General features: G+C 48.8%; 1 protein-coding gene across 10 annotated transcripts in view; it reads right to left on the reverse strand.

Moving 5' to 3' along the window:
- Positions 1–733: 733 nt before the first annotated feature.
- Positions 734–14,271, reverse strand: part of C2CD5 (C2 calcium dependent domain containing 5) — a 101,075-nt gene continuing 87,537 nt past the window's right edge. For 9 of the 10 annotated variants that reach the window (XM_073565105.1, XM_073565109.1, XM_073565106.1 and 6 more), the window contains 3 exons: positions 3,763–3,953; positions 3,250–3,396; positions 734–2,100 (listed from right to left, as the gene is read on the reverse strand). In XM_073565105.1, the coding sequence (XP_073421206.1) occupies positions 1,981–2,100; positions 3,250–3,396; positions 3,763–3,953 (458 nt within the window). In that variant the 3' untranslated portion in view covers positions 734–1,980. Of the gene's footprint in view, positions 2,101–3,249; positions 3,397–3,762; positions 3,954–14,271 lie in introns of those variants that run through there. The other variant, XM_073565110.1, reaches the window with a different exon arrangement.

A 14,271-nucleotide genomic window follows, 5' to 3' on the forward strand; every position in this document is an offset into this window, starting at 1 on the left:
CATATATGATCCAGGATGACGCTGCACTAAACCACGAGGCAGGTACATAGACGACATACACGACACACTGACCTTCGATGCAAGTACATAGACGACATACACGACGCTGACCCCCGATGCAGGTACATAGATGACATACACGACACGCTGACCCCCACGGCAGGTACATAGACGACATACACAACAAGCGGACCCTCGATGCAGGTACATAGACGACATACACGACACGCTGACCCTCGATGCAGGTACATAGACGACATACACGACACGCTGACCCTCGATGCAGGTACATAGACGACATACACGACACGCTGACTCTCGATGCAGGTACATAGACGACATACACGACACACTGACCCTCGATGCAGGTACATAGACGACATACACGACACGCTGACTCTCGATGCAGGTACATAGACGACATACACGACGCTGACCCCCGATGCAGGTACATAGATGACATACACGACACGCTGACCCCCACGGCAGGTACATAGACGACATACACAACAAGCTGACCCTCGATGCAGGTACATAGACGACATACACGACACGCTGACTCTCGATGCATGGACATAGACGACATACATGACACGCTGACCATCGATGCAGGTACATAGACATACACGACACGCTGTCCTCCGATGCAGGTATATAGATAACACACTCTTGAGAATGGTCTATAGAGGACATAGTATACGCACTGATACACTGTAACAAGCTGGAATCAAGGTTTTACGGTTTTCAGGTGAAGTTTATTTCTCTAGAAATCTCTGTTCTGGCACAAATTACATATTTACATTCAAGTTGTTTGATCATGAGATTTGGCCTCCAGGCGACAGTCGAACCTTTTTGGCTCTGCAGGGCTGATGAGGTGGCGCCACCTGGGGTTCACTATAGGAACAGATACACGTGCAATGCATTATGGGTTAGCAGCCGGGGATAATGTGCTGATAGAAAACAAAAAAAATCCATCCAGCAAAAGGTCCATAAAAGTCTTGTTTATTGAAGGTCCATTATAAATCCTTCCCGACCCTACAGTCTACATCTTTACTGATTGCACCCTAGAATGGTACAGTGTAGGTGATGGCGGTACACGAAGCCTCCCCACCGCCGTGACACGGGGTCTCCACAGCCCCTTATAATCTTCGGGACATTATCAGAGGACACAAGTTATAACAGCAGCTGGAAGGTTTATTTCAAGGAGAACCGCATCATTGCAGTGAATGAGCCGTTAGAATATCATGGAGAGATCGCTTCTCGGAGGGGACGCTGCAGACAGTCAGATGTCTCTGATTGGTCAGTGCAAGAGTATGACCACACCTCCTTGTCAGACGCATGCTAAGAACAGTAGATCTTCACACCAGCCAATAGTAACACTGTGGCACGATCTGTCACTTTCTATCAAGCTGAAAAGTGCAGATCTCAGGGGCCCCGCCATGCAAATAAGGGCCACAGGCACAATGTGTACTGCGAGGAAGGAAGCCAAACTGACGGATGAAGGTGGCTGCCCGAAATGTTCATGGATCCCAGTGGATGATGACAGATGACAATGGAAGATGATAGACCTCACACCGTAAAGACAAACGCCCGTGGGTGCAGACGGACGCCCGAGGACCAAAACAGATCACAGTGGCGGATCTTGGATCCTCCTGAATGATGACGTATCTCAATGGCTGATCTCAGAAACGAGTGGATGATGACGGATCTCGGATTCTCGTGGATGATGATGATCTCAGTGGCTGATCTCGGATCTTCGTGAACGATGACTGATCTCGGATCCTTGCAGATAATGATGTATCTCAGTGGCTGGTCTCAGAACCTCGTGGATGACGGATCTCAGTGACTGACACATCTATGATACATTTATGTGCTACGGAATTATCCAGATGTGAAACTGTACTAGACGATGACAGAACAGCGCTGCTTCCTGCGATTCGTATCATCCACGTCCCCCCGAGCAGAGAGCAGATCCGTCTCTCATGTCGCTTCTCCTGCCCCCTGACCTGCGTGCTGCTGCGATATGGCCGACGTCACGTCTGTCTCTGACTCTCGGGTGAAGATGACGGCGTCTCCACTGACATTAATGAGACACTGTGCCTGAGAAAGAAGGAAAAATCAGGACAAAAGATGACCCTCACATTGAAGGTGACATTCAGAATTACAGGGGTATTCTCCCTCCTTCACGCGTAGATAGGATTTCTAACATTTGGCGAGAAGGCTTACTGAGATGAGTGTTATGATTGGGTCACCGAGGAGGATAGCAGGACCAGGCTAAGCCACCAGAAAACCAGAGAGGTTGGTAACTAAGCGGATTGCAGACCCCTGATCCTATCCACACAACTAGCAGTAGCCGTGGAGCGTACCTACGATGCCCTAGACGCCTCGTCACAGCCGGAGAGCTAACTAAGCCTAAAGCAAGAAAGGGGAAATCTAAACTGCCCCAGACCAGACCCCAAAGGAATAGATAGCCCCCAAACATATATTGTCGGTGAGACAAGATGAAAACACAAACACAGGTAGAAAAATAGGCTGAGCAAACGATGGAGCCCAAACTGACTAGACAGGACAGGAAAGGAAAGACACTGTCTGCAATCACGCAAAAAACCCTGCAAAAATCAAAACACGTCTGATGCACAAAACACTGAAATCACACAACTTCGCCCCCCACTATATCAGCACTCTGGTATATTCTGAAAGCAAAGCAAAAAGAGACCAATATAACGGGACAGAAGAGACTGGCACAAGCAGTAACATATGGGCGGTGATCCAGCACAGCCCCAGCCGGAGCTGGCTGACCCGCACAAAGCAGAGATAAACAAAACCAGATCAAATGCAAACAGAATAGCAAATGAACCACTTAGCTGAACCATGCAGGGAAAGAGCAGGAGACATCAGACCTCAGAGGGCACAGGAAGAAAATCACCAGCAGCGATTGAAGGAAGTCAGCTGACTTAAATACTGCAGTCAGAAAACCCAGATCTCCAATCCTCATTATCATTATCAGGTGGCAAGCCTCTGTCAGTCTGACCAGCTCCACTACCTCCAGTAGCCACCAGAGGGAGCCCAGAAAGAGAACTCGCAACACCTCTGTCAATCTGACCAGCTCAACTACCTTCAGTAACCACCAGAGGAAGCCCAGAAAGAGAATTCACAACACATGAGAATAAACAGCAGAAGAGTGAGCGCAGCTCTGGAGCATGGCATAGATTCTATTACATGTCACCTGGAGAGCCAGTATCCACTCACCTGGTTTTTATTTGTGTTCTCCATGAAGACGCATTGCTTCATAATGTATGACACGACCGCGTTGCCCCCCAGAGCAGAGACGTGGGCGCGGACCATGGCGAACACTTCACATATGAAGGCGTGGAGGAAGCCGCTCACCCCTCCTTCCTAACAAAACACAATGAGGAGGAGGTGACATCCCATCTAAAGTGGGGGTCTTCAAATCGGCATGTAAACTATAGCCGGGAACATATTTCAAAACCACTGCTTGCCGACAGTGAATGAAAGCACTCACTGCTAACATCCAGACCAACAGCAGAATCCTGCTCACACAGCTGAGGGTTTGCTACAATGTATCAGTAGAGCTATCCTCAGCTGTGTACTTTCTCCTACAGCATTCCTCTGCACCGATACACTGTAACAAAGCACACAGCTGTGTGATCTCCAAGTGAACATTTTGCTTCAATACTGCACCCATCCCACGCTCTCCGCTTGCTGTCAGTGAATTGCACGGCGCTGACCTCGGCGGCTCACCTCACGTAATGAGGTCGTTTCTCGGATGAAAAACATGTTGATGATACCGAGATATTTGGTTATCTTGGCCCCGGGTATAAAGGAGAGAGGCGTCATCCTGACTACGGTGACCGTTGGAAATCCAAGAGCGAAAACTGGACGGTTCCTCAAGTGACCATCGCCCAACGGACTCGCCTTATCCATGGAAGTAACTGGAAGAGAAGAGACAAGTGTGAGAGCGAGGAAGAGGAGGAGAAGGCGGCAGGAGGGCTCATAGTCAGCGGCGGCAGACAGACACTATAGGGTGAAGCTCAGGCAGAAGTGACAGGAGGAGAACATCGATGGCGGAGTCATGCAGATCATGCCAGCGCAGGAGGAATGATGGCGGCGCAGGAGGAATGATGGCGGCGCAGGAGGAATGATGGCGGCGCCAACAGAAGAGGCATTCCTGCAAAAGAATCACGGATGAGAGGAAACAAAAGCTGAAAAGAAAGAAACAATGGAGAAAGCGAGGAGCAAAAAATAATTCATCGCGGAGAAGGAGAAATCACTGGAGGCCGGAGAGTGTGAAAGCCGAAACGTAGATTGTGCTGCTCATATTCTCCAACGTGGGGGATGTACCAGCTACCGACCCGGGACCGCCAACATGCTGACCGCAACCGCTACTCCCAGGATTAAAGAAGTCTGTCACCCCTACACTGAACCCGAGGTACCCCATTCATCATACTCTAGAGCTGCACTCACTATTCTGCTGGTGCAGTCACTGTGTACATACATTACATTACTGATCCGGAGTTACATCCTGTATTATACCCCAGAGCTGCACTCACTATTCTGCTGGGGCAGTCACTGTGTACACACATTACATTACTTGATCCTAAGTTACATCCTGTATTATACCCCAGAGCTGCACTCACTATTCTGCTGGTGCAGTCACTGTGTACATAGATTACTGATCCTGAGTTACATCCTGTATTATACTCCAGAGCTGCACTCACTATTCTGCTGGTGCAGTCACTGTGTACATACATTACATTACTGATCCTGAGTTACCTCCTGTATTATACCCCAGAACTGCACTCACTATTCTGCTGGTGCAGTCACTGTGTACATACATTACATTACTGATCCTGAGTTACCTCCTGTATTATACTCCAGAGCTGCACTCACTATTCTGCTGGTGCAGTCACTGTGTACATACATTACATTACTGATCCGGAGTTACCTCCTGTATTATACCCCAGAGCTGCACTCATTATTCTGCTGGTGTAGTCACTGTGTACATACATTACATTACTGATCCTGAGTTACCTCCTGTATTATACCCCAGAACTGCACTCACTATTCTGCTGGTGCAGTCACTGTGTACATACATTACTGATCCTGAGTTACCTCCTGTATTATACCCCAGAGCTGCACTCACTATTCTGCTGGTGCAGTCACTGTGTACATTACATTACTGATCCTGAGTTACATCCTGTATTATACTCCAGAGCTGCACTCACTATTCTGCTGGTGCAGTCACTGTGTACATACATTACATTACTGATCCTGAGTTACCTCCTGTATTATACTCCAGAGCTGCACTCACTATTCTGCTGGTGCAGTCACTGTGTACATACATTACATTACTGAACTGAGTTACATCCTGTATTATACCCCAGAGCTGCACTCGCTAATCTGCTGGTGCAGTCACTGTGTACATACATTACTGATCCGGAGTTACATCCTGTATTATACTCCAGAGCTGCGCTCACTATTCTGCTGGTGCAATCACTGTGTACATACATTACTGATCCTGAGTTACCTCCTGTATAATACTCTAGAGCTGCACTCACTATTCTGCTGGTGCAGTCACTGTGTACATAATTACATTACTGATCCTGAGTTACCTCCTGTATTATACTCCAGAGCTGCACTCACTTTTCTGCTGGTGGAGTCACTGTATACATTACACTACTGATCCTGAGTAACATCCTGTATTATACCCCAGAGCTGCACTCACTATTCTGCTGGTGCAGTCACTGTGTACATACATTACATTACCGATCCTGAGTTACCTCCTGTATTATACTCCAGAGCTGCACTCACTATTCTGCTGGTGCAGTCACTGTGTACATACATTACTGATCCTGAGTTACATCCTGTATTATACTCCAGAGCTGCACTCACTATTCTGCTGGTGCAGTCACTATGCGCTTCCTTTTATCCATTGCACCATGTTGCGGTGTTGTGCTCCATATGTTACATGCTCCTGGGTTATGTGTTTCTGATTGTTGAGAGATAAGACTAACTTGTTAATTCAGCTCTGATAAAACAGTCGTCCCTTCATGCAAAGTCCAGAGCAAACACTAAAGAAACAAGGTTTGCTGTGAGATTTCTGCTCTGAAGCTGCAGAATTGTAAACACAGCTGTAGAGACACAATAAGTGTAAAATAAAACCATTTGAGCCTTACTGTGTCTCAAAATAAGGAGAGGGTTCATGCCGCTGTGCTGCACTGTGGGATAAGTACTGTAATATAAGGAGAGGGTGCACTCTGCTGATCTGCACTGTAGGAGAAGTAGTGTAATATAAGGAGAGGGTTCATGCCGCTGTGCTGCACTGTGGGATAAGTACTGTAATATAAGGAGAGGGTGCACTCTGCTGTGCTGCTCTGTGGGAGAAGTACTGTAATATAAGAAGAGGGTGCACGCCGCTGTGCTGCACTGTGGGAGAAGTACTGTAATATAAGGAGAGGGTGCACTCTGCTGATCTGCACTGTAGGAGAAGTAGTGTAATATAAGGAGAGGGTTCATGCCGCTGTGCTGCACTGTGGGATAAGTACTGTAATATAAGGAGAGGGTGCACTCTGCTGTGCTGCTCAGTGGGAGAAGTACTGTAATATAAGGAGAGGGTGCACTCTGCTGTGCTGCTCTGTGGGAGAAGTACTGTAATATAAGGAGAGGGTGCAGGCCGCTGTGCTGCTCTGTGGGAGAAGAGCTGTAATATAAGGAGAGGGTGCACGCCGCTGTGCTGCACTGTGGGAGAAGTACTGTAATATAAGGAGAGGGTGCACTCTGCTGTGCTGCTCTGTGGGAGAAGTACTGTAATATAAGAAGAGGGTGCACGCCGCTGTGCTGCACTGTGGGAGAAGTACTGTAATATAAGGAGAGGGTGCACTCTGCTGATCTGCACTGTAGGAGAAGTAGTGTAATATAAGGAGAGGGTGCACGCTGCTGTGCTGCACTGTGGGAGAAGTGCTGTAATATAAGGAGATGGTACACGTCTCTGTGCTGCACTGTGGGAGAAGTACTGTAATATAAGGAGAGGGTGCACTCTGCTGATCTGCACTGTAAGAGAAGTAGTGTAATATAAGGAGAGGGTGCACGCCGCTTTTCTGTATTGTGGGAGAAGTGCTGTAATATAAGGAGATGGTGCACGCCTCTGTGCTGCACTGTGGGAGAAGTACTGTGATATAAGGAGAGGGTGCACTCTGCTGTGCTGCTCTGTGGGAGAAGTACTGTAATATAAGGAGAGGGTGCACGCCTCTTTGTGCTGCACTGTGGTAGAAGTACTGTAATATAAGGAGAGGGTGCACGCCGCTTTGCTGTATTGTGGGAGAAGTGCTGTAATATAAGGAGATGGTACACGTCTCTGTGCTGCACTGTGGGAGAAGTACTGTAATATAAGGAGAGGGTGCACACCGCTGTGCTGCACTGTGGGAGAAGTGCTGTAATATAAGGAGATGGTGCATGCCGCTGTGCTGCACTGTGGGAGAAGTACTGTAATGTAAGGAGAGGGTGCATGCCGCTGTGCTGCACTGTGGGAGAAATGCTGTAATATAAGGAGAGGGTGCACTCTGCTGTGCTGCACTGTGGGAGAAGTACTGTAATATAAGGAGAGGGTGCACGCTGCTGTGCTGCACTGTGGGAGAAGTGCTGTAATATAAGGAGAGGGTGCACGCCTCTGTGCTGCACTGTGGTAGAAGTACTGTAATATAAGGAGAGGGTGCACGCTGCTGTGCTGCATTGTGGGAGAAGTGCTGTAATATAAGGAGATGTGCACGCCTCTGTGCTGCACTGTGGTAGAAGTACTGTAATATAAGGAGAGGGTGAACGCTGCTGATCTGCACTGTAGGAGAAGTACTGTAATATAAGGAGAGGGTGCATGCCGCTTTGCTGTATTGTGGGAGAAGGGCTGTATTATAAGGAGAGGGTGCACGCCTGTGTGCTGCACTGTGGAAGAAGAGCTGTAATAAGGAGATGATGCACGCCGCTGTGCTGCACTGTAGGAGAAGTGCTGTAATATAAGGAGAGGGTGCCCTCTACTGTGCTGCTCTGTGGGAGAAGTACTGTAATATAAGGAGAGGGTGCATGCCGCTGTGCTGCAATGTGGGACAAGTACTGTAATGTAAGGAGATGGTGCACGCCTCTGTGCTGCACTGTGGGAGAAGCGCTGTAATAAAAGGAGAGGGTGCACTCTGCTGTGCTGCACTGTGGGAGAAGTACTGTGATATAAGGAGAGGGTGCACTCTGCAGTGCTGCAATGTGGGAGAAGTGCTGTAATATAAGGAGAGGGTGCACACCTCTGTGCTGCACTGTGGGAGAAGTGCTGTAATATAAGGAGAGGGTGCACGCCTCTGTGCTGCACTGTGGGAGAAGTACTGTAATATAAGGAGAGGGTGCACGCCGCTGTGCTGCATTGTGGGAGAAGTGCTGTAATATAAGGAGAGGGTGCACGCCTCTGTGCTGCACTGTGGGAGAAGTACTGTAATATAAGGAGAGGGTGCACGCCGCTGTGCTGCACTGTGGGAGAAGGGCTGTAATATAAGGAGATGGTGCACGCCTCTGTGCTGCACTGTGGGAGAAGGGCTGTAATATAAGGAGAGGGTGCACGCCTCTGTGCTGCACTGTGGGAGAAGGGCTGTAATATAAGGAGAGGGTGCACGCCTTTGTGCTGCACTGTGGGAGAAGGGCTGTAATATAAGGAGAGGGTGCACGCCTCTGTGCTGCACTGTGGGAGAAGGGCTGTAATATAAGGAGAGGGTGCACACCGCTGTGCTGCACTGTGGGAGAAGGGCTGCGATATAAGGAGAGGGTGCACTCTACTGTGCTGCACTGTGGGAGAAGTGCTGTAATATAAGGAGAGGGTGCACGCGTCTGTGCTGCACTGTGGGAGAAGTGCTGTAATATAAGGAGATGGTGCATGCCGCTGTGCTGCACTGTGGGAGAAGTGCTGTAATAAGGAGAGGGTGCACGCCTCTGTGCTGCACTGTGGGAGAAGTGCTGTAATATAAGGAGATGGTGCATGCCGCTGTGCTGCACTGTGGGAGAAGTGCTGTAATATAAGGAGAGGGTGCATGCCGCTGTGCTGCACTGTGGGAGAAGTGCTGTAATATAAGGAGAGGGTGCACGCCTCTGTGCTGCACTGTGGGAGAAGTGCTGTAATATAAGGAGATGGTGCATGCCGCTGTGCTGCACTGTGGGAGAAGTGCTGTAATAAGGAGAGGGTGCCCACCGCTGTGCTGCACTGTGGGAGAAGTACTGTAATGTAAGGAGAGGGTGCACGCCGCTGTGTTGCACTGTGGGAGAAGTACTGTAATATGAAGGACGCAAATCCCCCCAATGCACCACAGCACAGCCGTCTCTATACAGACACTGTAACAGCAGGGTGCCGCAGTGACATCTGTAAATAGTTGTGGATTGAATGCAGCTCTGGATCTAAGTAGAGTGTAAATACGTCACATATTATACCTGAACAGTCAGATGGTGATTAGAGCCGCAGCTCTGACATCTCTACAGTGACCGTCATCTGTGGCTACTCACCTCAGCAGCTGGAGGCGAGCGATCCCTACCGGCATTCTGCTGTGGCGGGAAAGATCTTTAAGTTCCGCCTCATCGTGGATCACATGATATTTATAGCACACCCCAGAGGATCTGATGATCTCTGTAAACCCACCGCAACACATGGGATCTCTGCAGTCGTCACCAAGAATCTCATTATCTCTATACCTTCACACCCACCGAGCCTTACATGATCTCTATACCTTCACACCCACCGAGCCTTACATGATCTCTATACCTTCACACCCGCCGAGCCTTACATGATCTCTATACCTTCACACCCACCGAGCCTTACATGATCTCTATACCTTCACACCCACCGAGCCTTACATGATCTCTATACCTTCACACCCACCGAGCCTTACATGATCTCTATACCTTCACACCCACCGAGCCTTACATGATCTCTATACCTTCACACCCACCGAGCCTTACATGATCTCTATACCTTCACACCCACCGAGCCTTACATGATCTCTATACCTTCACACCCACCGAGCCTTACATGATCTCTATACCTTCACACCCACCGAGCCTTACGTGATCTCTATACCTTCACACCCACCGAGACTTACGTGATCTCTATACCTTCACACCCACCGAGCCTTACGTGATCTCTATACCTTCACACCCACCGAGCCTTACGTGATCTCTATACCTTCACACCCACCGAGCCTTACGTGATCTCTATACCTTCACACCCACCGAGCCTTACGTGATCTCTATACCTTCACACCCGCCGAGCCTTACGTGATCTCTATACCTTCACACCCGCCGAGACTTACGTGATCTCTATACCTTCACACCCGCCGAGCCTTACGTGATCTCTATACCTTCACACCCGCCGAGCCTTACGTGATCTCTATACCTTCACACCCGCCGAGCCTTACATGATCTCTATACCTTCACACCCACCGAGACTTACATGATCTCTATACCTTCACACCCACCGAGCCTTACATGATCTCTATACCTTCACACCCACCGAGCCTTACATGATCTCTATACCTTCACACCCACCGAGACTTACATGATCTCTATACCTTCACACCCACCGAGCCTTACATGATCTCTATACCTTCACACCCACCGAGCCTTACATGATCTCTATACCTTCACACCCGCCGAGCCTTACATGATCTCTATACCTTCACACCCACCGAGCCTTACATGATCTCTATACCTTCACACCCACCGAGACTTACATGATCTCTATACCTTCACACCCACCGAGCCTTACATGATCTCTATACCTTCACACCCACCGAGCCTTACATGATCTCTATACCTTCACACCCGCCGAGCCTTACATGATCTCTATACCTTCACACCCACCGAGCCTTACATGATCTCTATACCTTCACACCCACCGAGCCTTACATGATCTCTATACCTTCACACCCGCCGAGACTTACATGATCTCTATACCTTCACACCCGCCGAGCCTTACATGATCTCTATACCTTCACACCCGCCGAGCCTTACATGATCTCTATACCTTCACACCCGCCGAGCCTTACATGATCTCTATACCTTCACACCCACCGAGCCTTACATGATCTCTATACCTTCACACCCACCGAGCCTTACATGATCTCTATACCTTCACACCCACCGAGCCTTACATGATCTCTATACCTTCACACCCACCGAGCCTTACATGATCTCTATACCTTCACACCCACCGAGCCTTACATGATCTCTATACCTTCACACCCACCGAGCCTTACATGATCTCTATACCTTCACACCCGCCGAGACTTACATGATCTCTATACCTTCACACCCGCCGAGCCTTACATGATCTCTATACCTTCACACCCACCGAGCCTTACATGATCTCTATACCTTCACACCCACCGAGCCTTACATGATCTCTATACCTTCACACCCACCGAGCCTTACATGATCTCTATACCTTCACACCCACCGAGCCTTACATGATCTCTATACCTTCACACCCACCGAGCCTTACATGATCTCTATACCTTCACACCCACCGAGCCTTACATGATCTCTATACCTTCACACCCACCGAGCCTTACATGATCTCTATACCTTCACACCCACCGAGACTTACATGATCTCTATACCTTCACACCCACCGAGCCTTACATGATCTCTATACCTTCACACCCACCGAGCCTTACGTGATCTCTATACCTTCACACCCACCGAGCCTTACGTGATCTCTATACCTTCACACCCACCGAGCCTTACGTGATCTCTATACCTTCACACCCGCCGAGCCTTACGTGATCTCTATACCTTCACACCCGCCGAGACTTACATGATCTCTATACCTTCACACCCACCGAGCCTTACGTGATCTCTATACCTTCACACCCACCGAGCCTTACATGATCTCTATACCTTCACACCCACCGAGCCTTACATGATCTCTATACCTTCACACCCACCGAGACTTACATGATCTCTATACCTTCACACCCACCGAGCCTTACATGATCTCTATACCTTCACACCCACCGAGACTTACATGATCTCTATACCTTCACACCCACCGAGCCTTACATGATCTCTATACCTTCACACCCACCGAGCCTTACATGATCTCTATACCTTCACACCCGCCGAGCCTTACATGATCTCTATACCTTCACACCCGCCGAGACTTACATGATCTCTATACCTTCACACCCGCCGAGACTTACATGATCTCTATACCTTCACACCCACCGAGCCTTACATGATCTCTATACCTTCACACCCACCGAGCCTTACATGATCTCTATACCTTCACACCCACCGAGCCTTACATGATCTCTATACCTTCACACCCACCGAGCCTTACATGATCTCTATACCTTCACACCCGCCGAGACTTACATGATCTCTATACCTTCACACCCGCCGAGACTTACATGATCTCTATACCTTCACACCCACCGAGCCTTACATGATCTCTATACCTTCACACCCACCGAGCCTTACATGATCTCTATACCTTCACACCCACCGAGCCTTACATGATCTCTATACCTTCACACCCACCGAGCCTTACACGATCTCTGTAGCTCTGCCACCAAGGTTTATTTAGTGGAAATATGTATATGTTTGGCCAGCAGTTAGCTAGTATCTGTAAGTAGGCTGCAGGTCTCACAAGGGTCATAGCATATGTTTCCAGGCTGCAGCTCTGCACAAAGGTCACACATATTATCATGAGAAAAGACAGTTTTCCTGGTCTCCGACCCCAGTGGGTCTTCCTGAGAGCACACAGAATTGGAGACATTTCACACCTTCTGGTGCCTTTGAAGGGAGATGCCAAATTGCAGCCTGACACTGTATATTTTCTATGAGAAGAAAGGTTACACAAAGAGTGTTCTGAGAAAAAAAATAACGTATTCATTGGTAAAGTAGCCATGGTCCAGTCACAAACCAGCAATTAGAATATTAACATGAGAGGCTGGTCCAGAAATCTGATCTCCAGGTTAAATCTATTAATTAGGCCTTTACAGAAAGAAAGTTGCTCACAGACTGAGGGACAGCCAAGCTGATGTGAGCCATTCCATATTCATCCCACCCTCAGGGAGCAGAATACCAGACTGCAAGGTTTAGATATTTCTGTAAGTTTTCTCCATTTTGTTTCTATCGCTGTTTTGCATATTTGTATATCCTTTTATTTTAAGCACTGTACCTTTTCTATTAAAGCTTACAGGGCACCTGTCACCCCCTCCAGGTGTTTTTAAGTAAAAGAGCCACCTTGTGCAGCACTAATGCTGCATTCTGTCAAGGTGGCTCTTTTACTTGGCCTCTGTTCCACCTCAGAAATAATCGTTTATAAAGTTGCTCCAAAATACCTGAAATTTGTCAGGTGGGCCGGACTTTCCTCCTCTGCCAGACGCCTCTCATCCTTCCTTTCAGACCTGGCGCCGCCTCCTTAGTTTGCTTTTGAAAGTCTGCGCTGTACTGTATGGTAGGAGGCATGCAGTTTGCGCTGCCCGACGTGACCAGGCTGTCAGATAACATCTTGGCCTTTGATCTCGCGCGGCCGGAGATCCCGCCCCGCAGTCGTTTATGATTTATCCACACTGTGGGGCTGGAATTCTCGGGCAGACGATTACAAGGCTGACGAAGCAATGTAGGAAGAAGGAGGTGGAGTGAGTTTTGGGAGGTGGAGCGCCGCAGATCACCACTGCACATGCCCGAGAATCCCAGCCCCGCAGTGTGGATAAATCATGGCTCTAATCGAAAGAGGTAACAGTCCGCAGCTGACCCCCTCCCGTGACATAAATCCAAGGAAACCATGTCTGGAAAACTTCCCTGTGATGGAGAAGGATACAGACTTACATACTTTCCTTCGGGGGTTTGAAAAAACCTGCAGGCAATACCATCTACCCCGTGAGCAGTGGGCGCAGTATCTAACCCCAGGGTTGAGACACAAAGCCCTGGAAGTTTTTGCTGGCCTCCCTCCAGAGCTAGATGGGGACTATGAGGCCATAAAAGAGGTCCTGATCACGAAATACAACCTAACCCCAGAAGTGTATCGGAGAAAGTTCCGGAACATACAACGTGGATCACCTGTCCGCTATGCTGATGCCGTGAGCACCTTGAGGACCACGTTCCACCAATGGATAAGGGGACTTTATAAAGTCCAAACAAGAGAAACAGATTCGGCCCCGCTGCACCACCGTGGTCTCTTAAACAAATCTAAAGAGACCCTTCACACACTATATGAACGCCACA

The sequence above is a fragment of the Dendrobates tinctorius genome, unplaced genomic scaffold, assembly GCF_039654945.1.
Source record: "Dendrobates tinctorius isolate UK_male_01 unplaced genomic scaffold, ASM3965494v1 ptg000540l, whole genome shotgun sequence".
NCBI classification, from domain to species: Eukaryota; Metazoa; Chordata; class Amphibia; order Anura; family Dendrobatidae; genus Dendrobates; species Dendrobates tinctorius.